At 34.5% G+C, this 23,340-nt stretch overlaps 3 protein-coding genes across 3 annotated transcripts in view; 1 reads left to right on the top strand and 2 right to left on the bottom strand.

Moving 5' to 3' along the window:
- The window catches only part of LOC135695809 (pre-mRNA-splicing factor SLU7), a 14,779-nt gene extending 11,349 nt beyond the window's left edge, over positions 1-3,430 (bottom strand). Inside the window, exons 1-6 of the mRNA XM_065214987.2 lie at positions 3,292-3,430; positions 2,999-3,150; positions 1,910-1,972; positions 1,651-1,738; positions 1,222-1,302; positions 984-1,046 (exon numbers count right to left, since the gene is read on the bottom strand). Coding sequence (XP_065071059.1) covers positions 984-1,046; positions 1,222-1,302; positions 1,651-1,738; positions 1,910-1,972; positions 2,999-3,138 — 435 coding nt within the window. The 5' untranslated portion in view covers positions 3,139-3,150; positions 3,292-3,430. The remainder of the gene's footprint in view (positions 1-983; positions 1,047-1,221; positions 1,303-1,650; positions 1,739-1,909; positions 1,973-2,998; positions 3,151-3,291) is intronic.
- LOC135695812 (lipoyl amidotransferase LIPT1, mitochondrial-like) lies at positions 3,328-4,576 on the top strand. Its single transcript, XM_065214994.2, has one exon. It carries the CDS (start codon positions 3,328-3,330, stop codon positions 4,468-4,470), a length of 1,143 nt encoding a protein of 380 aa, XP_065071066.2. The 3' UTR covers positions 4,471-4,576.
- LOC135695805 (nucleolar protein 14) lies at positions 4,447-23,340 on the bottom strand. The gene is made up of 29 exons (XM_065214984.2): positions 23,086-23,340; positions 19,868-19,909; positions 19,650-19,742; positions 19,388-19,523; positions 18,930-18,997; positions 18,758-18,823; positions 18,042-18,134; positions 17,631-17,705; positions 17,262-17,330; positions 16,654-16,730; positions 16,477-16,544; positions 16,010-16,305; positions 15,405-15,444; positions 14,823-14,865; positions 14,417-14,504; positions 13,931-14,016; positions 13,420-13,526; positions 13,125-13,156; positions 12,515-12,616; positions 11,866-11,928; positions 10,996-11,089; positions 10,396-10,456; positions 9,499-9,579; positions 8,654-8,764; positions 8,248-8,281; positions 7,472-7,587; positions 6,096-6,183; positions 5,821-5,891; positions 4,447-4,936 (listed from the first exon to the last, which is right to left on the bottom strand). The coding sequence occupies exons 1-29, from the start codon at positions 23,263-23,265 to the stop codon at positions 4,834-4,836; spliced, it is 2,583 nt and encodes an 860-aa protein (XP_065071056.2). The 5' UTR covers positions 23,266-23,340; the 3' UTR covers positions 4,447-4,833.

Genomic DNA, 23,340 nt, shown 5'->3' with positions numbered 1-23,340 from the left:
CATAAATCAGGATGATTCTATTGGGTTCTAAAACTCTCAATGCATCAAAATTTACTCTCATTAGGCATAAGGCAACAACATGGTCTTGTGACATGATGGACTTTTGTTCACTCTTTTTCTTTAATTTTTTTTGCACAGAGTAACTTCTTTCCTAAGAGGCAACAATCTGAGTACAGTCATTGGATGAGGCACTGAGTGGTTTCTGAGGCTCTGTGGGAAAGCATAAAAGGAGGCCCTCTGCAAGCAAAGCAAGGAAACATTTTTTTGTGACCATGTCCTTCAGACTAGCTTCAAATGCATTTCAGAATATTTCTTGCAGTCATTTCTTGCCATTGTTTAAAACTTTTCACTATTTTTAGGCATCTTTTTTCTATGTTTGATTTATTCCATTCTTAAAATGGAATTCATCACTTTCTGTGGCCCCCTTTGAGGTCCTGGTGCAAATAGTGCCCCTTTCCTCCCCTTCTCAGCAACCCTGGTTGCTGGTAGCTACTTTTGCTTCAAAAGGGGGCAAGAGGAAAAACCTAATGGGTGGTACAAAACGTGCAATGTGGCTTCTAAATGTTCTAAAATTTTTATTTAATCAATATATGAAATATGAAGCCATTCTATTATCTAAAGATATTATTACTCAATTCAAACACAAGAACTGAAATCTACAGCCCTTTTCAAAATTTTGCTCAGACCCCTCCAAATTTAAGAAAATGTAGGTACATGTGTCACTGATTAGGTCATCTTGATTATAGCTTCTCACTTTTGATGGAAAAGATGATCCAATACGCCATAACCTGACATCACAAGAATTCAAGAAGAACCTTGCTGACCATCAAAATGCAAATAAAAAAGGTCTAATCTTAGAGAAGAAAACTTACATCCCCTTCTTATGTCTATTAATCAAGCTTTGGAAAAGTCAGAAAATTGTGGGGTGGTGGTGGACCACCCTGTGGCATTGCTCTTGGCATAAATATGAAAGGTCTACATACTTGAAGAATTTCATCTGGTTTAATGTCCTCCCCTGTGAACTTGGCACCAATCCTTCTTGGCCTCTAAAAGAATAAAAAAGTACAGAAAGATTTAAGCAAAAAAGATGCAATGTTTTGAATAGTGTAGAAAAATACAAATAAGTTTTGAAAACAAGAAGACACATGTATTGCTATGTTTGGTAAATTGTGATTGCAAATGAAAAATATTAGGGGTGGGCAGAATTCTGCATTTTTTTACCTCCAAACAATCTTTTTTCTTGTGTGTCATGGCACCACAGTTTTCACAAGCACCTTTTCTGAATTTTGTAGCAGCTTTTCCCTGAAATAGTATGTTTGTATTATACATGGTACTTTCATTGGTTGATTAAAACAGCAAAAGCAGCTTATCAAATTTATGACAACATAAGTTAATATCATCTCAAAGTTGCATCCCAAAAATTAACTGATAGCCTTTGACTTAATCAATGGCCAGGAAAGGATGGGAAGTTAATTTATTGCTGGTCTTAGAAATGTGAAGCTAATTAAGCCATATCAATGCTAAAGATAATGTTAATTTGAACAGCAAATGGGACAAATAATTAAATTAATACTTGTCAAGGAGCATAAATAAACAGCATTTGAAAATAGAATCTTAAGTTAATTATATATATCACATTGAAACACTAACTGCTGTTTTTCCTCTGATATAAACATCATCAAGTCCTGCGAATTTCTTCTGCTTCTCAGCTTGAGGCCTCTGATGCTTTAGTGTTGGACTAAATGCAAACAAAATGTTAAAATGCAGTTTTATAGAATATGACTGTCTTTTCTTTTATAAAAAACTATATAATGGCTTTTAAGGGCAGTCAGATGACATAAAGGTTAATGTCATAAATAATCCATATTGTTAATTCAGAGTTATTAGGGACATCACAAAATTTGCTTACCGATCTTCACCAAGGTACCAAGGAACAGATTTTATATACTGTGGTATGTGAGGATTGATATCCCTAAAAAAGAAAACATTTGAATTGTTAAAGTGCACACTGTTAGTAAAACGTTTAAGAAGAACATAAAAACAACTGCACCACACAACATCTAGTATAATATAGGAGTATCAACATCATCTGGCATTCCTATAAATCGTGAACACAACGTGGCCCAATTGGCAAGTTTTATACTGTCCCTTTTACCTATTTGTAAATGCCACATGATCTTCTAATAATGTCTGACAAAACACTCTCCAAAATAACACACCATTCCTCACTTACATACAGCATACCCTACAAATACCTGGTGTCTATTAGGCTAGGTTGCCAACATTCTGTGCTGAGAAAATGTTGCATCATGCACAAGACAGCTCTGATGTAGCACTCAAAACACACAACACTATGTCATGACATGCCTTGCAAGCCTCACACAAGTATCTGAAGGCTCCTTGATATACTACGAAACCCTTGCATCATGGTTCTGGTTATCCCTCCAAAACCTAACAAACCCCCTACAGAAGCTTCATACACAGCTTCCAATAAACCCATAATTCAATGAAACATTGTACATTTAACATTCTTATTAATTTTTATACTTCATCACTTGCTTCATCTCACTTAATTCTCTGGGAAGAGCAAATTTGTGCTGGAATATTTTTTTATAATTTTGTAAATGATATGATAATTATGTAATTCCTAGTTCCATTATTCCTTGACGCATAATAGCCACATTGATTGCTTCAACATATTAAGATATTCTTAGTTGTTCCTAATTGTACTGTACGTTAATTAAATACCCTAAGTAACGATTAACACCATTCAGCATTTTTTATATAACAGCCATTTCCAAATGTGAAAACGTGCCATGCAAAGTACATAAGATTGCAATCTAAGACACCCCCAAATCATCAGTTGTGAGAAAAGCATATTCAAGAAACTTTAGGAAAGATATAGGGAATATCTATCTAACTTGATTCTGTTTTCAAAGTTGAAGGGAATCACAAAATGATGACGGGAAATCACATGTCATGAAATCAGCAGATATACCTTCCACTTTCATCGACTTCAGGTGGTGCTGTTCCAGCTTTTCTTGCTTCCTCGAGCTCCTTCTGCTTTTTCCAATCCATTCGACTCATTTTCTTGTCATTCTTATCATCTTTTGGGGCTTCTGTCTTTGTCGACGCCATTTTGCTGTCGTTCTGAAGAAGTTTTTATGTTTTAGCACCAACAACAACTGCAGGATAAAAGCGAGGCTACCAGATAATGGCAGCTTTGCACGTTGCTTATCAAGAAATGCAGCAATATCAAAATATATGCATTAAAATTCAATCTTCACTTACCGGATACAGACTAATCGTAAGATTCTTTGATCAAAAATGCTTTTTGGAAGTTGTTTTCAGCGTTTTTCTTGCAAAATTTGTCTAAAAAGATTGGTAACCTTGAATGGAAGAAACTGCGCCACGACAAGACAAAAATCTGTTCTTGTTTACAGATCCACTTCTTTGGACCCGTTCGTCAATTTGGCGTTCGAGGATTTGATCCATGATCAAGTTGATAATGCAAACACAAAAATTTTATTTCTATGGAGGAATGAACCGACAGTTGTAATTGGTAGACATCAAAATCCATGGAAAGAATGCAACCTCGAGTTGGTAAAATCCAAAGGAATTAATCTGGTTAGAAGAAAGAGTGGTGGGGGTACGGTATACCATGACCCAGGCAATCTCAATTTCACATTTTTCACGGACAGACACGATTATAATCGAAAAAGAAACCTCGAATTTATAGCAAATTTTTTAAAATGTTTTTATAAGTTTGATGTGTCTCTCAATGAGAGGGATGACTTGGTCTTAGAAACCAAATACAAAATTTCTGGAACCGCTGCAAAGCTTGGATTGAACAAAGCATACCACCACTGCACATTACTATGCAATATAGACACTACAGTACTAGATTCGGTTCTTCATCCTAATTATATAGGTATAGATTCAAATGCTACACAAAGTGTGAAATCAAAGACAAAGAACTTATTCAACAACTCAAACTCTTTTGATTGGGAAGAGATAACCAAAGAATTGGCAAAAGCATTTGTTGGACGATACCAGTCAAAAGACAAGTCACTTAACTCCAATGAATGTTTGATTGATGTTGATCCTTTATTTATAGATCAGTCTCAAGAAATTTTAAAAAGGAGAGATGGCTTCTCTGAGTGGAATTGGAACTATGGCAAAACACCAAAATTCAGCTTTCAAACCAAAAAACAATTTCCTTTTGATACAGTTAACTTGAAAATGACTATCAACAAAGGTTTAATCTCACAAGTTGATATAGATTGTAATAATAGTATGATAGAGATAATCATTTCAAAATTTGTAGAAAAACTACTTGGAAATAGGTTTGAGCGATCAGATATTTTAGCAACTTTGAGCTATCAACTTTCGAATGACAGTTTTACCCAAAGCCAAGAGGATAATGTTAGAAGAGAGACTGCAGAGTGGATAACTTCCTTTTTTCATTGATATAATGAAGTAATTAATTTTTTCATTTTTTTCTGTTTAAGTATTTTTCAAAATAACCTGATGATACTGGGTGATACTTTTCAAACAATTATATTCTTTATTCTTATGGCCACTTTTTTTTCTCACCTATTTTTCTTATGGCCACTTTCATAGTTATATCCAGTGAAGGATATTTTTAGGACCTGTTTCTATGCACTGTTTAATTTCTGAATGAAGACTTAAGTAGGAAATAGCCTGAGAAGAAGGCATATCAATACTTTAGTAAATGCCTGAGAATGCAAAGTTCCATATTATAATGCTATTATATGGCAACTCTAGTTTGAATTATTTTATCATAAAGACTTAGTGAAAATAAAAATTATTTTATCTCTTTTTCTTCTTAAGTTTATCAAGTGCTTTAAGTTCTCCTTGCTGTTCTGCAAGTTGTCTTTCAATTTCCTTTGTCCTACCTCGGCGCTCAGCATCCCTAGCAAATAAATAAATAGCTGATGTCAACATATGGCAAAATGATATAGGGAATGAGAAACACACTACAATATACAAAAGAAATTACAACACAAGTTGCACATTATAAAGGTCTGGCTGTTTGAGTTGAGTCCACAAACCCCCATAGCCCAGTGTTCCCACAGCCCAAGAAGAGCTATCGGTTCTTCAAAATATAATGCAAAATAAACATTCCTGGATTTTGTTTATTTTCTTGCTGCTAATTCCTATAAATGGTGTAAAAATTAAAGTAATTATCCCTTACTTAGATAAACCTGTGAAAGTTCTAACTTTTATAAAAATGTTTCGTTTCTACTTCATCAGGTAGCTTTGAGGAAGTCCTGCCAACTAGGGCAAAAAACACTTGTATATAACATATTTTTGAATGTTTTTTTCTTCTTGGTGAACAATGGCATTCCTTGTTTTCCTCCTTTTATCCACTTTGCAACAAGAATTTGAGCTCTCCTTACTAGAAGCAATGTATTTTGAAAAAGTAATTTTTTGTCTTTAGAACCTGAGGTGAGTAATAGACATGTTACGTGATATGACTCGTCTATATTTGAATCTGATGCATAATTGTCACAGGCAGTATATTTTATTCAGTTGATCCCTGAGCTTCAAATGAAATATTTGCTGTTATTCTGATCCTTGCCTTCGAACCGTAAATGCTACAGACAGCTCCACTAGCTATTAAGCAAACAACCAGGGCAGACATGACTTACAAAGCAGGAACCAAACAGTAAAGAAATCACTAACCACAGCTGAAAGTTAGGCGCAAGAGAGGTTTTGTTGAATCAGAACAAAAATTTAATTCACAACTAACAGAAAAACAGGGGAAAAGCTAATAATTGAAATATATGCTCGAACCTTTGCATGGTTTGATGCAACTTCTCCTTTGCTAAAAACTGGCTGTCTTTTCGGATCTCTCTTATTGCACCCTATGATCAAAGAACAATGTTATCAAAGATATATCAGAAACAAATATATCTATCATAAAATATATTTAAGATAAAATTGCACAAAGGAATTCTACTATGTTTAGAATATTTTTGTGACAATAATATTGATGGCCGTAACTATAACTACCAGCTAAAACTCCAAAAAAGTTCAAAGAGAGTAAACAAATGATATTCCATGCATACCTTCATTTCACTTTTGTATTTGTACTTCAATTTGCTTCGTTCATTAACAGTTTTGTCTTTTGACCGCTTCTTTGATGTAATTTCATAACTACAATGGAAAGAACATTAAATGATAAAATGAATGGTGATCATATTGACATATTATATCAAGTAACTATTTTAATACGCAAGTAATCTCGCTTGGTTTGCTAGCAAAACCTTCAGTTATCAGAACCCATTTGTTACATCTTGGTAACAAAAAACTATCAATGCCCTCTGGCTTCATAATATGGCTTAAAATTAATATTTTCTGTACTTGTTATTATGTAGTATTCAAGGTTTTATGACATAAAGTAGCTTTGCCTATTGAGCAGTGGTCTGGTCCTTCCTCTAAATATGACTTAACCTCCTAAATCCTACACCTGGAATCACAGAGAGCTAATGACGCCCCTCACATAATGTTTGGTCAACTGAAAGTTTGGTCAGGGACTGGAACCATAGACACGTGGATCCAATGGTGGCACCACCGTTACGCTCTGGGGGGAGGGAGATGACAAAATTAAAAATTTAAGGCCACGTCCTTCTTATACCAGAAAACGCCCTTTTGCCAAAATGGAACATCAATTTTACCTGAAAGGAAGACCCACGACTAACTTTGGGTTAGTAAAGCCATTTTTAAAAACAAAGCATTATATCACAAAAAGTACATTGCCAACATTTTCTCATCGAATTTGGACAAAATAAAAAAATTTAGGCTTAGCACACAAAATCTCACAACAATCAATGGTCAAAACATACGAAGGTGCTGCAGAAATCTTACCATTGACTGATGCACAAAAAAGAAAATAACAATAAGATCAATTTGATGCAAAAAATCGTTTTAAAGAAACACTTTACTTTTTCCATACATTCTTGCATACATTTCAAGTACATTGCCAACATTTTCTCATCGAATTTGGACAAAATAAAAAAATTTAGGCTTAGCACACAAAATCTCACAACAATCAATGGTCAAAACATACGAAGGTGCTGCAGAAATCTTACCATTGACTGATGCACAAAAAAGAAAATAACAATAAGATCAATTTGATGCAAAAAATCGTTTTAAAGAAACACTTTACTTTTTCCATACATTCTTGCATACATTTCAAGTACATTGCCAACATTTTCTCATCGAATTTAGACAAAATAAAAAAATGTTCCTGCCGAGAACTCGGGGGCCTCGAATTATTGAGGGCATCACCCCCCTAGTCCCCTCCATCTGTTATCTGTGTATAAATGCAAAATTTCATGATCAATTTTCATCACAGTTTAGCTTTTAAAAAAAGAGTCTTTTAGCATAAAGAAATTAGAGCATTGTAAACCTATTTACATTACAAATTACATTAAAAGCTGACCTCTCGTCGAATTTGGGTTCAAGCAATGGCAATGGTATTGGTTTCCTATGAAGAAGAGTCAATGGCTGGCGTTCTGAACTGTTCTCCAGTAACCCACGAAGTTGTGAAATTTCTTCCTACAAAGTACACCAAGATAAATAATGATATCCTAAATCAAATATATCAATGTTCAATCATTGTAAAAGATATGCATTCAAAGTAAGCAAAAGTGAATCATTGTTACCTGAAACATTCTAATGTTTTTCTCCGATTACTGGTACGTTCTTTATGACGCTATTTTTACTCCAAATTAGGTGTTGTTATGGACTCTCTATGGGTATTATTGTTCTGTTTTTCATATAATTGTATACCGGACTAGCCGGAGTGAGGGTTAATGTTATATTCAGTTAAACAAGGGGTTCTTTCCTGATTTCTACACTCTTCCACTGTCGGCAAATATAAGATATAATAGATGCGGTAATTTATTGTACAGTTCTTCAGAAATACAGTTTAACAATTCACAATAAGATCTCAATACCTATGAGACAATTCATGACATATCAAAGTATCTATAACCCCTGGATAATAATTAGTTGACTCTAGTTCATTTCTAATCATTAACGTCCAACCTAAACTTAAAAACATCCCCTTACGGTATCCGCCTACAATGATGACTGCCATCAGGAACAGACTCTCTTAAACAAAAGCAATTTTGGCGTTTTTTGAAGTAAAACAGAAGTTACACAGAGAATATACAGAGAACAACGTGACAGGTATATGTTAAAGAGAAAAGCTACCTGTATCTGTTGAGGATATCGACCAAGTGGAATACTAAAAAGGGAAATCCAAATTAGAACTGATGATTTAAAATACCAAAAAAGTATACAGGTTATCGTGAAGCAAAAAAAAATACTGGATCAAACTTTCACTTATGTATTATCACATTATGGCAACAGTCCGTAAAACTAGCAGCAGTAATGCCATGGTAAACCTATCTTTTGGATTTTTTAAAATATATGGAGGGGGCGTATAAAGTCCTAATAGGAAGCTCGAATAGACAAATTAAAAGGGGAAAGTTTCAATTACTAATATATTTACTTATATGCTAAACATCTAAGATTAATTGTGCCAATTACGATTATTAGATACTCTGTGTAATGAAGCATGTGCAATACTGTGATGCTGGTAGCAACTGATACATACAGCTTGATTGCCTCTATTGCAGGAGCAAACACTTCTGAGTATGAGGAAAGATCTTTGTATAATTCAGCAAATCTTTTTGTCAAATTAACCCCAAGTCTGAGAACAGATACCCTGGAAAAAAAGTATAGGTTCATCAATGTTAAACAAATTCGTGGTTGTGCACTGTGGTTGATCTACTTTTATTAAATTCACAACAGCTACCTAGAGGTTCCAAAACAAACTCTTACGACATCAAGAATAGTCCAAACAACATTTTCAAAGAAATCCACAGTGCACATTTCATAGCAAGTTACCAAAAATTTCGAGTACGAAAAAATAGAGAATAGAAACAACAGAAGTAGCAATCAAAAAAATCTTATAAAGTGACCAAAGGGAAAGCAGAATGTGGAGAAATCTTTTAATAGTACTGGTTGAATTGTAACAAACAAAGCCAAATTTGATTACACGATTACTCCAAAGAATTAGCAGAAATGTTGTTTCTTTGTATATTCTGTTTAGCTGGCCGAATTTGGCCGTCAAGCAAAAAATATTTGGCCGCCAACCATTTTCAGCATCTGGCAACCCTGGTTGAAATCTTACAGTTATGGCTATGTAGTAATTTGACTGGATCGTTAATTATATCAAAACACAGAGTCCAGAAAATTTGTTAGCCTTCCTCCAGAGAAAACATCCCAGAAGGCAAACTTTCCTCACAAAACAATAGAAAGTGGGCGTGGCTTGGGTGTGTCATAGGAGCTCCTATTATTTTTTCGCGGACCTTCCTCCGGTCAGTGGCCGAGCGACCGTAATGTTTTCCTGACTCTGTCAAAACAAACACCCCTTTTTGAGCGAATTTGAAAAAGTACCTTGTTTCTATTTCGAGATTTCGCAGTTTCTGATTACTGTATTTTAAATCCGACAGCTTCAATTTCCTTCCATTTTCATTGCTGTAAAATCAAATAAACAAATCAAAAATTGACAACAAGAACATCAACCCGAAGATTGAGAATGATATATATTAACTAGCAGATTAATAACTTTCTAGCTATCATTGCAAAAATAGTGATTTTGATTACGCAAAAATTACAGCTGCGAAATTACTCAAACTTTGGAAAATTTGTACACTTTTGACCAGATGGGGTCTGTTTCGCTTTGTTTAACTCATATTTTGAAATTGTAGAAATTGTAGGTAAATAACGTCAAAGAGATGATGAGGTTGCAAATGAACAAGGAAATATTTTAAGTAATGTGACGCAATTTTTACTAGATATTGACAAACGTTTAAGAAAATATCAACGAAAAATTGAAGGCTTAGCGAACAAAATATCACAGCAATCAATGGTCAAAACATACGAAGGTGCTGCAGAAATCTTACCATTGACTTATGCCAAAAAAGATAGCAACGATTAGATCAATTTGATGCAAAAAATCGTTTTGAAGAAATACATTACTTTTTGCATACATTCTTGCATACATATTTCTCCATAAAAATGTTTTCAAATAAAAAATTAGGGAATGTTGCAAACAGGTAAAACTAGAAGAAAAATATGTAGATAAATTTCAGGAAGAAGCCTGAGATAGGGAATGATTTATTCTGCTTAATTTTGTCAAAAATGATATATCCTTGACGTACCAGAAAGTTTTAATCTCATAACATTGCATGAAATGAGAGACAAACACTTCTTGAAACATGCAGGTTCCTTCGAGTCACAGTCATCAACTGATAATGATGAAATGAATTACGTTTTGAGGTTGAGACTTACGTTTTGTCTTCCAGGTAAAGGCAGTTCTTGTTTTTGTTATGTACTCGCAGCGACGGTGAATCTATATAACGAAAGGTACACTTGAATAAGAAAACATCATAACAATTCTTTGGCAGTAAAAAGTTTCAAAATAGCTTTAAAAAACAAAACATTTGAAAAATCTACATTCTTCCGAGTATAAAACGTCAGAATCATGATCGAAAATGTTAATATAGAAAATAAAAATTTCCATGCCTAATGAAAAGATTACCAAGGGTAAGAGCCTGGTCAAAACTAAAGGTAAAATAAACAACTTCTGTCTATACAATAGCAATTTTTTATTTCCATGCAGATGGATTCAAAACTGCTTGATGGAACGATGACCGGGCTCTGCCAATTATCTGAAACATGTCACCATTATGGATTGAACATTTCCCCTTGGACTGTTTTGAAAAACAATAAGCTCTTTATTGAAGGGGAAGATTTATTGAAGGGGAACAAGTAAAAATCATGCTCCAGTCAATGTAAACCAAGAAGTCTAATTAAAGATGAGCAATGCTAAAAGAGGATGCAACTGTGAAAATCAATGCATAAACCAAAAGTTGCCTTGGTAAAACTTACATTTCAGGGTGCTTTTAGGTTTAGTTGCCATTGAAAGAACCGCACAAAGAAAATTGATAACTTCTGGCACAAAACGTTTTGACAACAATTGGAACTAGAAGGAGAATAGATTTTGATATAGATTGAAAATGAATATTTTAGTTAAAGGCTAAATGAAGACGGTTTTAAACATATTCATAAAAAACTTCTTCTCGAGCATCATTACCATTATCGCAGGGGGCTCCAACGCAAGCTGGAAAGTGGGGACCAAGGGCAAAATAAAAAATCACAAAAAAAGATTTTGCACAAAGCTCTGTTGTTTTGAGAAAAGTAGAGGGCATGGTCCCCAATTGAGGCCCTGTTATTGAATTAGTAAATAATCAAAACAGGTAAAGTATTCTGTGCAAGGAGACTCCTAAACTTCAAGCCAAGAAATGAATTTACAATGAAAATATAAAAACATGCAAACACATATTTAGAAACCAAATATACATATTCTGCTCACTAGTGTATTTCACAGAGCTCCCACAATACCTGCCAAAAGTACTTGGAACACCTAGCAATTTACGCTGCATTTGATATTATTCATTCCTTTCATGAAATAAAATTATTACTTCCCCCCCCCCTTTCCCCCTGAAACAGTGTTGATGATTTAGAGAAATATCATAAAAGAAGCGCAAAAGAAAGTGCTTCTTAAAATCCTAACCCGTTTGATAGTAAACCAACTTTGTTCCGTGAGGGAGAGGGGGATGATTGATTCTGACCTTGGAAATTGATGTCAGTGTTCCAAGACTTTTGGCAGGCATTGCAGGTTTCTACTGTTCTATCTGTTCTACAGCCCTGGTTTCAGAGGATTATGTTGGTCAAAACTACTTCAAAGTTTCAACTTACCTCAAGAAGTATGTTTGATATGAAAAGCCCTGACAGCAAATCAGCCGCTGATTGAAAGTGACTCTGTGGTGAAAATAAAACAGATAACATTGATGTGCTTGCTTGCAGAAAAACAAATAAGTTGGCTAGACGACAATAGGGGACAATGGGAAGCATGGGCAAAGTGGTTGCAGGATGCATGGCGAAATGTGATGTATGCATCCGTGGTCTAAGACATGTAGGTTGGGGAAGGAAATAAGCTAATCAATGCAAGGATAATGCCTACATATATGTGCAATAGAATTTGAGCAAGCACTCAAGTTTAAGTTTAAATTTGATAGGAAGACTGAGCAATCACTCAAGTTTAAATTTAAATTTTATAGGAAGAACTATTGGGTGGATAGTGTTCCCAATGTATTAAAGTAATCATTTTGAATAAAGTATAACCGAATAAAGTATAAAGCTTATAACATAGGAACAAAATATTAAGTTGAAAAAGCTCTGAGAAGTCTCGGCCTTATAATTCCTGCAAGTCCCAGTTAATTTGCGTGTGTTTATTGTTGTTTGTTCTCAGCGCGTTGTGGTCTTTCTTACTTGCTACAAAAGCAAAAATACCCCTACCGACACACATAATATTGGACAATTCAAGTACATAACATTGGATTGGTACCTTCGAGAGAACTGCAGCCATGAAAATCAACGCTGGGGTGGTAATTCCATGTTTCAGGTCAGAGACAGGAAATACTTTTGATATGATCACCAGAAGAATCAGCTAAAAATTGAGAGAAAATTTCATTTTGAACGATCGTACTTTATGTAATGTAGGGTCTCAGAAATATCATCAGAATTTTTTCCTTTCGGTATATTGAGAATTCGATGTCACAATATTGACTAAAAGATAGCACGGTTCCTATGTTCTGACTAGAGGTTGACTGTTCCAGCCTATAACTGCCACGAGAAGGGTGGGTGAACTCAAATTGGAGTTCGTTTGGTCTCTATAAATTATGATTTATATTTGATAATCATAAGTAGAATGATTAGTAGATTGGGATCATTGCGCAATAATCATGTGTTGTAATATTATTACAGTTGACCATAGGCACACTAGCTTTTAATTTTTTCAGGGGAGGGTCAAATTCGAAATAAAAATATAGATATAAAAAGGGGTTTTGTACTGTTCGCCCATGAAGGGCGTCGATGCCTTTGACCTGAAGATGGCGACAGGCAAGCATAAGACCAAAATCTCATAATGGGTATAATTTAAGGCGAATCATTGATACCTCTTTGATGTCCGGCATCGCATGTCTACCCCCTAAAGCAAAAAATTAATAAACACTTCGTTAGTCATTTTAATTCAGACATTTGAACGAGGTAAATGAAATTGACATTCTAGTTCATAATTCTAGTATCCACAAAAAGAATAATAAACAGCGATTAAAATTGTTCAAATATTAGCAAATGAAAAACAAAAATTTTATTCTAAACCTTTGTTTAATATGTAAAAAGTTACAGATTTGAAATCTAAAAACAAAAGTAAAAGTATGCAAAAATCTCAAGTGATAACAAATAACAAACCGTATGTCTGATGCTTTATCCAAAATCGTTTGAACATATGACGTAACTTCCGCTGAACCTCCGCGGCACAGTAATAAGAACTGTCTTTGACAAGGTCGAATATCGGTCTATTGAAAATGTAATACTTATCTTATTGAAGTGGAGCTGATTAAAGCTTAACTAAAAACTTACATACTTTGAGTGACGTATAAAGTTTTTAGGCCTTCTAGTGACGTATAAAGATAGCCTGCTAAAGAACATCCATCGGCATATGAAATCTTTGGGGCTCTATAACCCTACCACAAAAAATGAGCATGACGATAATAGATCTTATTTTGAATAGGATGGATCAAATTAAGTTTTTTAAGATATAAAATTTTCTGTGCATCGTTAACATGGCCAGGGGTATAAAAGATACTTATTATAGAGCATACAGGCGTATACACTGGATGGGAAATTATATAAATCAGGAGAAAATTACATAAAATGAAGGCGCAAAATCAGAACTCATGCAGATATACAAAAGATATACCTTGCCAACTGATTTATGAATGCAAAAGGAATCGGGCTTTGATCACACAAATGGTCGATGAACTCTAGAAGTATGCCAAACAGCGTCTGTCGAAGAAAAACGTTTGCCTCTTACTTTAGTATGACAAGACTACATAAGCCTAAATTAACCAAGAAGAAAAAATAATGCCATACAAGATACGTCTGTTCTGTCACATTAAAACAAACCTTGGTGGTGTGTGATTGGTCAAAGGCAAAAAGACCAATCACACGCGTTTTTCTACATCTCACGTCTTCCGGTTATATTTTGGTCACTATCAGACAACCCTAGCGAGGGTCGGTAAAAAGTACTTAATGCTGCAACTCTTTCGTTCTATTTCGTGACAATTACTTTCGCTAAGCCATACACAATTAGGAATGAAAAAAGACCAACTGGAAATTGGTTACAAAGCATCTTGATTAGCTTATGAAAACATGTAAAAATTTGATAATGAATGAAAATTATTACCTCCATTTTAGCTTTATTCTTTTCGTCAATTTTCACAGGATGACATTTCCGTATTCGATCGATAATACATAACTGCTGTTCGTGCGGCCTAAAAGAAAAAATGTGTGATTATTGTTTATCTTAATTAAATATCATCACATTACAAAACAAATATGGTTCAATATACAGTGGGTACTAAATGCAGCAACATTATATATTGATCCAATGAAACACAGTGATATATAAATATGTCATCTTTTGCTGTTATATCTTTACTGGCAGAATTCATTGAAGCTTTAACGTACTTTCCTTGCAAAGACATTGTCACTGTCACTGAAATATCGTGAAATTTCTTTTCGAAATTTCTTTTTAATAAATGTTTTATTTCAACAAATAATTTCTGAAATAAAAACCTTCAAAAACTTACCATCCTCCAACTATTGACAAAAACTCCTGCAAATCATTTGGAGCTGTAAATGAAAAAGAAGGTTAATCATGAGTTCATATCAAAGGATTTTCTTTTCAAAATAAGGGGAGCCTACGATGGATAAAGAACAAAACTCGAATTTGAAAAGTCACCACGATAAATTTTGTTTAGAATCATGAAAATAGCAAGCTAGGAAAGCAGTTAGAATCTTTAAAAAATAAAACTTTTTATCAAACTGGGATTTTGCCAAGAGAAAATTTATTTTAATTCTGTTGGACTTCTATTTGTCTACATAATTCTTCTATATACAAGAAAATTTTCTCAAAATGTAAAAAATAGCGTAATTTTCTTGCGGCTGCAATAGACAAATTAACTTTGAGTATTCATATATTTATAGCGATGATGTCAAATATAAACATGGTTCTGATTTTTTTAAATTAATGGTCCTACTCAACTTAAGACATTAGCTGAGATGAATCAAGAGTAAGAAAAGAATCAAAATAAAAACCAGCAAAGGCAATCATTAAAATAATGAAACCAACTTAAACAAACATTTCAACCACAGTTCACAGAAAAACGAACCTTTGAAGGTAAATGGTAATTCTCTGCCAGTGTCTGTGTCCTAGATAAAAATACTAAATTTTTCAAAAAAGGAAAACATTCCTTTACATTCCAAAAAGCAGAATTATAATCTCACAAGAAGTTAGAAAACTCGCAGACAGGCTTTATAAGATAATACAGCTTTCCCAAAGATATTATAATTAAATGCATACGTTTTAGGCACCTAATACAGTTAAAAAAAACAAAATGTAATAAAGGATATGCTTTTCTTACTTCAGAATACATTGATCAAGAGTCTCTGCAAATGGGATTCGTTCATTTTGTTGCAAATTCGTTTATCAAAATCGCAAGCAGATTCATCGATATTGTGTCACATACAATACCATTAAGCAGATGGCAGGCCTAGTAAGCCTAGATGGCAGAACTAGCAAGTGTTGTTGTAAAGAATATATATCCATCATACGAGAATGCCGTAATATTGCTTCACTTATTAGGAATTCAACAATCATCAGGGGCGATGCCGTGGGGAACACAATAAGATCGTATTTTAATTTTGACAACGGGCGTAATATATGGTTATCGTCATATTTTGATATTTGAATACGATTATACAGCTGAAAACATACCATAATACTGTGCTCTTTGCTAGCTTCATCAAGAATCCCTGTATCTAACTTCTTTATTACATTTGCTGCTGACATTTTCCCTTCTGTTTTGCCAACGTTGTCCGCTTCTTCTTCACCAATATCGCTTTCTTCATCATCCTCGGCATCGTCATCATCAGCTTCTTCGTCAAAATCATCGTCCTCGTCTTCTTCCTCGCTTCCACTTTCCGCATCATCATCGAAATCTTCGTCATCTTCAACATCAGGTTCTAACAGCTCTAAACCATCATTCTTTGTATTTGAAGTGTCGAAGGCTTCTGTAAAGCACCGATAAATAGGGGTTACGAAATTTGGAGATGTTTCTAGATTAGAGGGTCACGCATTAGGAAGCGATAAAATGTCAACGTAATATCAAAAAAACGAGCACTAAATTGAATTCCAACTTTGAGTAATGATTCATAAAACGAAATATTTCATTTTGCACTCACCATCAGGCAGAACAGCTTTTCCATCTTTAAATGTAAGTTCAAATCTCTTATCTTCTTTTTTGAATTGTCTAAACAAGTTAATATGGAATACATTTAAACAGTTTGTTAAAGTTCTAAAGCAACACAAGAAATTAAAGAAGAGACAAACAAGAAAGTCTAAAAAAGCAGAATTGTTACCTTTCACCAAGATAATCCGCTGAAAGATGATGGTGACTTTTCTCACTCTTTGAGAGCATTCTCTCCAATCTTTCTGCCTGAAACAATAGACCAAAAGGAAATTCATAATAATCTAAAAAGAAACGCAAATTGTGCTTTAAGCGCAACGCAGGGTGGTGGTAGACACGCCTCACAAGCCACTTAACCCCAAGGTTTAAAATGATCCAGTGAATAGCATTAAACAAATACACAAAAATGTAGTTAAAAAATTCTTTAGAAAAAAATTACATACATGAATTCTGCCTAAAATACATCCCACATGGATGAATAAGTGAGAGCAATGCAATAATATAATGGCTGCTATTTGCAACAGCTACAAAGAAACACAAATGCGATCCATGGTTGAGACTGCTAATATGCTGGATGTGTCTACTGAGCAAGCGAGGAAGGCAACACAAACTAGATCCGATTTTGTCGAGCTTGTCTAGAAATGGACTGGTGGACCTACATTACAGTTTAGTGCTAGATGTTGCTTTTATTATAATTCATCTTTGGCCACTAATAACATACTCAAATTTTTCTACCTTATGAGGTACATACATAAACATGGAAATAACAAAAGTGCAGACCTCGAGTTTTTCAAGCTTTTCTTTCTCTGCTTTGGCAATTTCTTCGTCAGTTTTCATTCTTTCCTTTGGCTGCAAAGCAAAATAATTTGTATCTTAAAATACTAATGCCAAGCAAATTGAATGACCTTAGACAGCTCTAGATCATAGAAGAAAATTCAGAAATTCGTGTTTGTACTCGTAGTGTAAATTCATCACAAACTTATCACTAAAGCATTCATGAAGAATGAAGAAAACCTTATGATCAACGACTCCGTACATTTTTTCACATTTAACAAAGACAACCTATCTGACATCATAAAATTCATAACTTTAACTGCATAACATGATTCATATTTCCCAGAATGCAATGCTACATCTAGATCAACAAACCTTGGCTTTGGTTTCATACAAGAGTTCATTCACAAGAATGTCGTAGTCATCTGCCTTGGCAGACTTCTCATCCTCCTGCAAGATGCATATACACAATTTAAATATTACTGTTTACATTTCCAACACCCAAGAACAAAATTGAATGTCGTTTCATAGCTATCTTCATACAATTTCTCATAATAAGGGCGCAAACTACAATTCAGTACATATAAGGATAATGTTCCGATACAAATGGATGACGTTATATGAAAAAAAAATAGATTTTCATTGGAATTTAGGAGAACAAACGAAAGAAATCCAAACAGTTCTATTTCTCCAAACAATTCTCTTGCAAGATGAGATACTAAAGCAAAAAAGTGTATATGTAACAATTTTAAACACTGCGTCATCCAGTACACAAACAAAACCTACCCTTTTTGATAGCAAGCCTTGGATCAATTTCCAATCCGAATCAAGATCTTGTGTGAGCTGGAATGCTTCTTCTTTGGCTTTTTGTCGCTCAAACTATTCAGATCAATAAACATTCTATAAATGATTTGATAACATATGAATGATATAGAATTCACATCACTTATTTGACAGAAATCCTGTTATCTTTTCAACAACTGCTTATAAATAAAGCAGAATTGAACTGAATAAAACAGTAAAAACATTTTATGTTTTCAAGGGCAATGAAAAGACATACATTCAAGGTACACATTTTAGGCCCAATGATCCATAAAAACAATTCAAGATCAACGACTGCCAAAGTATATGTTGCAGAAAAACAACTCTCTAGCAACTACCATTTTCAGACAATTTGCCACACATTAACATGAACCAGAGATTCCTAATTTTGCTTCAAAACTAAGCCAAACCTGAGACACAGATAGAGGTCTCCCACTGAGACTTTTTACCGCAATCATCCACCCCTGAGAATGTTGTTGGGGTTGCAGCATTTTTAAACAATACAGGTCTAAATGATTCTCTTACTCAAGCAGCACCCTTACTTAACCAGTTAAACTGGAGAAATGAAAACATAAAGTGAAAACAGCAAAAGTTTAACCCAGTTTTTGTCTATTATTAGGTTAATCACATCTCTTTCAGTGGGTAATCAAAAATGTTTTAATTGACTTGTAATCAAATACCTTCTTGAGCTTTGATTTAGCAACAATTTCCTCCATAATCTCTTTCTTTGACTTCTGTTTCTCAACCTAAAAACATAAAACAACAAATAAATTTGAAGTCTCATATCCAGGTTATAATCAGGAAGCAATCTAAACCTTTCTGTAAAGATAATTTTCAGCTCTTGATTCTCACCTCCTCTCTTCCATCTGGCCTTTCGACTTTCTTTAAAAAGCCTCCAAAGTTATTCACTCCAGTCTTATCTAAAAAGTTGAGATTTTAATTAGGAATCAGCAGTAATTATACATAAAACTAAAATGACAAATAGCAGAATATTACACAGAAAAAACTGGATGAGATAAGGTGTGAGATAAAAGGAGTAAATTTTTTGAAAAAATGTTCACCTACCAGAAATGGAAAAAGTAGTGATTTATATGCAAATAAGGAATGTAGCTTAGCACATTCAGTAATTAGATTTAATCAGGCACATGTTCTAGGTTTGTATAAATAAACAGAGGTCTTTAAGAAGCAATGGCCGTTTGCATACATTTTTAGCTAGAAGCTCTCACAGAGAAATTTATCCTAAACAAGTTCTTAAGAGCAGCAAGCATGTTTGAAGTCTATATATGATCACTGCCATAAGGTTGACTTACCCTCATTGTCCTCTTCATCATCTGTTAACTTTAAATCTGCATCATCAAAAGTTGTCATTTCTCCCAAGCTCTGGCCGTAATGCGTCAAGTCCTCATCATCATCTAAGTTATATAGCTTTTTACTTTCATGGTGTTTCTATGAAAGATTCGATTAAAATTATCAAAAAGAATCTGAACAAAGACATGGTGTGCTTTAAAATCCAAAAGACATTGTTACTCGAGTATAATGTGATAAGATATTCAATTTAAACTAGAGACAAACCTGTTTCTCAAGTGTAAATCTCTTTAGCATTCTCTCCTCCAAGCTCATCTCAGAGTCAAACTCTCCAAACCTCCTGTCAACAAAAGTCCCAGCCTTGGAATAGTAAAAGAGAATTGGTTTGTCAAAAACAGGGAAATTTGTTTTTTCCATTCAATTGCAAACATAAATCTCAATGTTTTTCAGTAAATTTTGAAATGTCACATCAGAATAAGAATTACCTTGTTCCTGTGTTTGAACTCTTGAAGCAGAGTTTCTTTTCTCTAAAAAAATAATTTTTAGCATATATGAAATCTTCAGCACAAAGATTTTGACTAATATAAGCTTTGCAGTACAATATGGCTATATAGCTATTATCTTTCCAGTGTTATAGACATTCACAAAAGAAACTTCTATTATTTTGACTCCAACATGAATTCAGCCCTGGGTGCACTGAACAAAATTTTAGGAAAAACTTCTGACAAAGGTAATCCTATTGTTCCTAGACAGTAGGGATTAAGCTTGTTAGCAAACAAATGCTTATTTTCCAGTGCGCCCACCAAAATTGTCACTGAACCAAATTGTGACTTTTTCACTAATCCCTCAAACGTTCTGTTGTCCTGCCTAAGAGCAGAACATACTTTGGAAAACGGAAATGATCAGCAATTAACGCATTTTTTGCTCCACACAGTGCCCAAAGTCAATGGTGTTCTTTGCTTTTAATGCAGTGTGCCTCAAATTTCAAGCAAAAGTATTTTCAACTTTCCACTTTAACATGTGGAAGTTTTATCTCAGAAACCAGTGTGCCCAGGGCCTTCATAACAGTAATGTAGTAGCTAAACCATTTAAACACTTTTAATCTAAAAATTACATCTTGTAATTATAATAGTGGCGACGCAGATTTAGAGTGGTTCTTTAATCATACTAAACCAGCACATACAGTTTTTAACTGTTTAACAAGCATATTGTGCTATGCAATCTCCCAAATGGTGAATGCTGTAATTTAAAAATGATTACCGGCAGGCCTCTCCCGAAAAAAATACAACATGGGCTATAAAAAGCCCTTGCCAGTTTGACAGCATGGGCTATTTTGCACTTGCTGAACTGTTGTTAATTTTTTAATATTTGAGTATTTACAAAAGCAAAAACACATTACATTGCCAATTCTTTAAACATTATTCACCTTAAGAAGGAATTTTTGCGTGTATTAATACCTTTAAATTTTGTACTATCACTCCTTAAAATGAGACCAAAGAGGAACATAACTTTTTTGGAATATAGCAAAGTTTTGTTAAATTTTGCCAGTCAAATGTGGCTTTTTGGGAATGCCTTGACTTGACTTGACTTACATGAAAAGAAATTGTTTTGTATTTGACAGCATGGTGTAACATTTCTCATTTCAATTATTCGTAGCATTAATCACTCTATATATCATTCCTTTCATGCAAACACAAAAGCAAGTTTTAGCAGATAATACAATAGTTTGTTAACATGTGATAAACATATAGACGTGTAAGACCTATTTCCCTTTATTTACAAACACCCTGATATTTAGCAGTAAGTAGTACAAACATTGGGAAGCTAAACTGCGTTGAGAATGTTAGTTTGAGAAACTGTGTGGGTGGAAAAAAGCCCACGCAAATTTATTTTGCATGGGGTTTGCACAGGCATGGCTATAGCCTGCATCTCTGGGAAAGGCCTGTTACCAGGGCAACAAGATAGTAATCTTTACATTTACAAAATGCAAATGGCTGAGGTGTGCGATATCATTGCTTTTTGAGAAGCTTGTGTGTGACAAAACAGGCACTGGTGTGCAATCACTTGCCGCAACCTGAGAGGCCTGAAGCAAGATAAGCAAGATATCCCATAGGTCTTGCAGAGGCTTCCATGTTTTCGTCTAAAATTTACACACTGCCAAATCAGCTGTGCTTAACAGGTTTGAAATTTCCCAGAATGGTTCCCTTAAACACTAAAAGAGAGCCAGAAAATTTAAATCCACATTTTTGAAAATATTATCCTTGAAAATGAGCAAACATTATCAAGCATCCAAATTCCTTTAATCTAATTGGTAGTTGTCCATCAAAGCTGACAGATAAGAGGAGAGCCAAAGTTTTTATACTTTCACTTTTGATTGCAACATGTAATAATTGTCCAGTTTTTTCTAATTTAAATCCCCTTCAACAACCATCAGGTTGGAAAACAAATGTATAGTTTTGGCTATAGTAGATATTAAAACTTTGACTTTTGGAGGTGGAAGCTGCAAGTGGGATATAAAAGGCTGCATACAATATGGCACAGAATTTTGGTTTCGAAAATTCTTTGTGGTTTGCGCTGAGTGGAGGGGAGGATATGGTTTAGGCAGCGAGTTCAGACTCTGAAACTTAGGCAGGGAAGGACTGGCCGGTCTGGCTACTGGGAGATCGCCCGGTGAGCCCTCCCAAAATTATTGCAATTTTTCTCCATTTTACTATGAAATGGCAACTTGTATTGTTTGGTATGGGCCCTCTTCTCCAGCCCGCCCTGCCTATGCTGCTGATGTTTCCATTTTGACTGCTGCTCAACCAATCAGTTTACCTGTCTGCTCAACCAATGATCGGAAAATATCAATCCCCCATTATGCTTTGACTGGAAAATTACATATCAAAATTTACTTGAATAACTGAGACTTTCCATTAGGTTCGTGATTTGCTCTGTGGGATGATACTATTTCATTGCAGATTTCTATGGTTGAGGGGTTTAGCCAACCCCCAATCAAAAGTTTAGTGGTAGAAACACTACAGCAAGAAATAGTCATTTAGCAAGAAAACGATAATTTTTCCCCACAATGGCAAGATTTTGTCTTTCCTCTTATCCTACGTCAAAATAAAACCCTGGGCAATACAGTGAAAATGATGCGGACCCAAATAAAGGATTGTAGAACCCCAAATTCAAGTTACCAACGCTAAATATAAATAAAGTATAACCGATCTTGTATACGTATTCCTTGCAAAGATCACAAGTACAATAGAATGATGAAAATTCCCGAGATTTTTTCTTGATTATTTGTAAAGTTGTTGAGTATTTTATTTCGCTTGGAACTGACTTCCACACTTGGCTTCATCTGTATGATACGGTATTAAATCCATATATTATTTTAATGTGGATCCGCTGTGCGTGTTGAATCTGGAGTTTCTTAAGTTTTATGGTGGTAACTAATGAGAACTAATAGCAATATTCCAATAGCCTTTTAAGCCAGCCTTGAAGATTTTGTCATAAGAGACTTCGATGATAGTCGTAAACTTAATTTGAATTTCGGGGCCCTTTCTCGACGAATTTGCTGCCCGGGCCCTAAATTCGGAGCCAGTCCGATAGGTGCGAGGGTTTAGTCTTTCGGGTGACTATTTGATTATGAAATTGCTGGTTATCATTAATCGAGCAAGAAGGATTTCAATCTGCCCTTGAATTTCTAGTTTTTGTATACCTTTTTAATTGCTTTTGTTCTTGAGACACCAGGCAGGCCACGATCATGTTTTGACTTTCGTCCAATCACTTTGAACTTTTGACGATTTATCCTAAGCTCAAACGGATTTGCACGAATATTTGAAGCATCGTTTTGCTTCTTTCTTCTTCTTTGCTCAACTTTAGATGCTTTAGATTTCATCTTTATTTCTTGTTATCATTACTTGCTGCAGATATCACCGAATTTTTCCACATGTGCGAAATCATTTTGGAACTG

This window comes from Rhopilema esculentum, chromosome 14 (assembly GCF_057945365.1).
Source record: "Rhopilema esculentum isolate cy_ngs chromosome 14, ASM5794536v1, whole genome shotgun sequence".
NCBI lineage: Eukaryota > Metazoa > Cnidaria > Scyphozoa > Rhizostomeae > Rhizostomatidae > Rhopilema > Rhopilema esculentum.
The sequence above is the reverse complement of the archived record's forward strand: the minus strand, read 5'-3'. Positions and strand labels throughout refer to the sequence as shown.

Coding starts and splice junctions, on each gene's coding strand:
- LOC135695812 (XM_065214994.2), top strand. CDS start 3,328: ATGCTTTTTGGAAGTTGTTTTCAGCGTTTTTCTTGCAAAATTTGTCTA.
- LOC135695805 (XM_065214984.2), bottom strand. CDS start 23,265: ATGAAATCTAAAGCATCTAAAGTTGAGCAAAGAAGAAGAAAGAAGCAA. Junction 15,445..16,009: donor GCAAAGAGCACAGTATTATG/GTATGTTTTCAG, acceptor ATTTTTATCTAG/GACACAGACACTGGCAGAGA. Junction 14,505..14,822: donor TTGTCAATAGTTGGAGGATG/GTAAGTTTTTGA, acceptor TTTTTCTTTTAG/GCCGCACGAACAGCAGTTAT.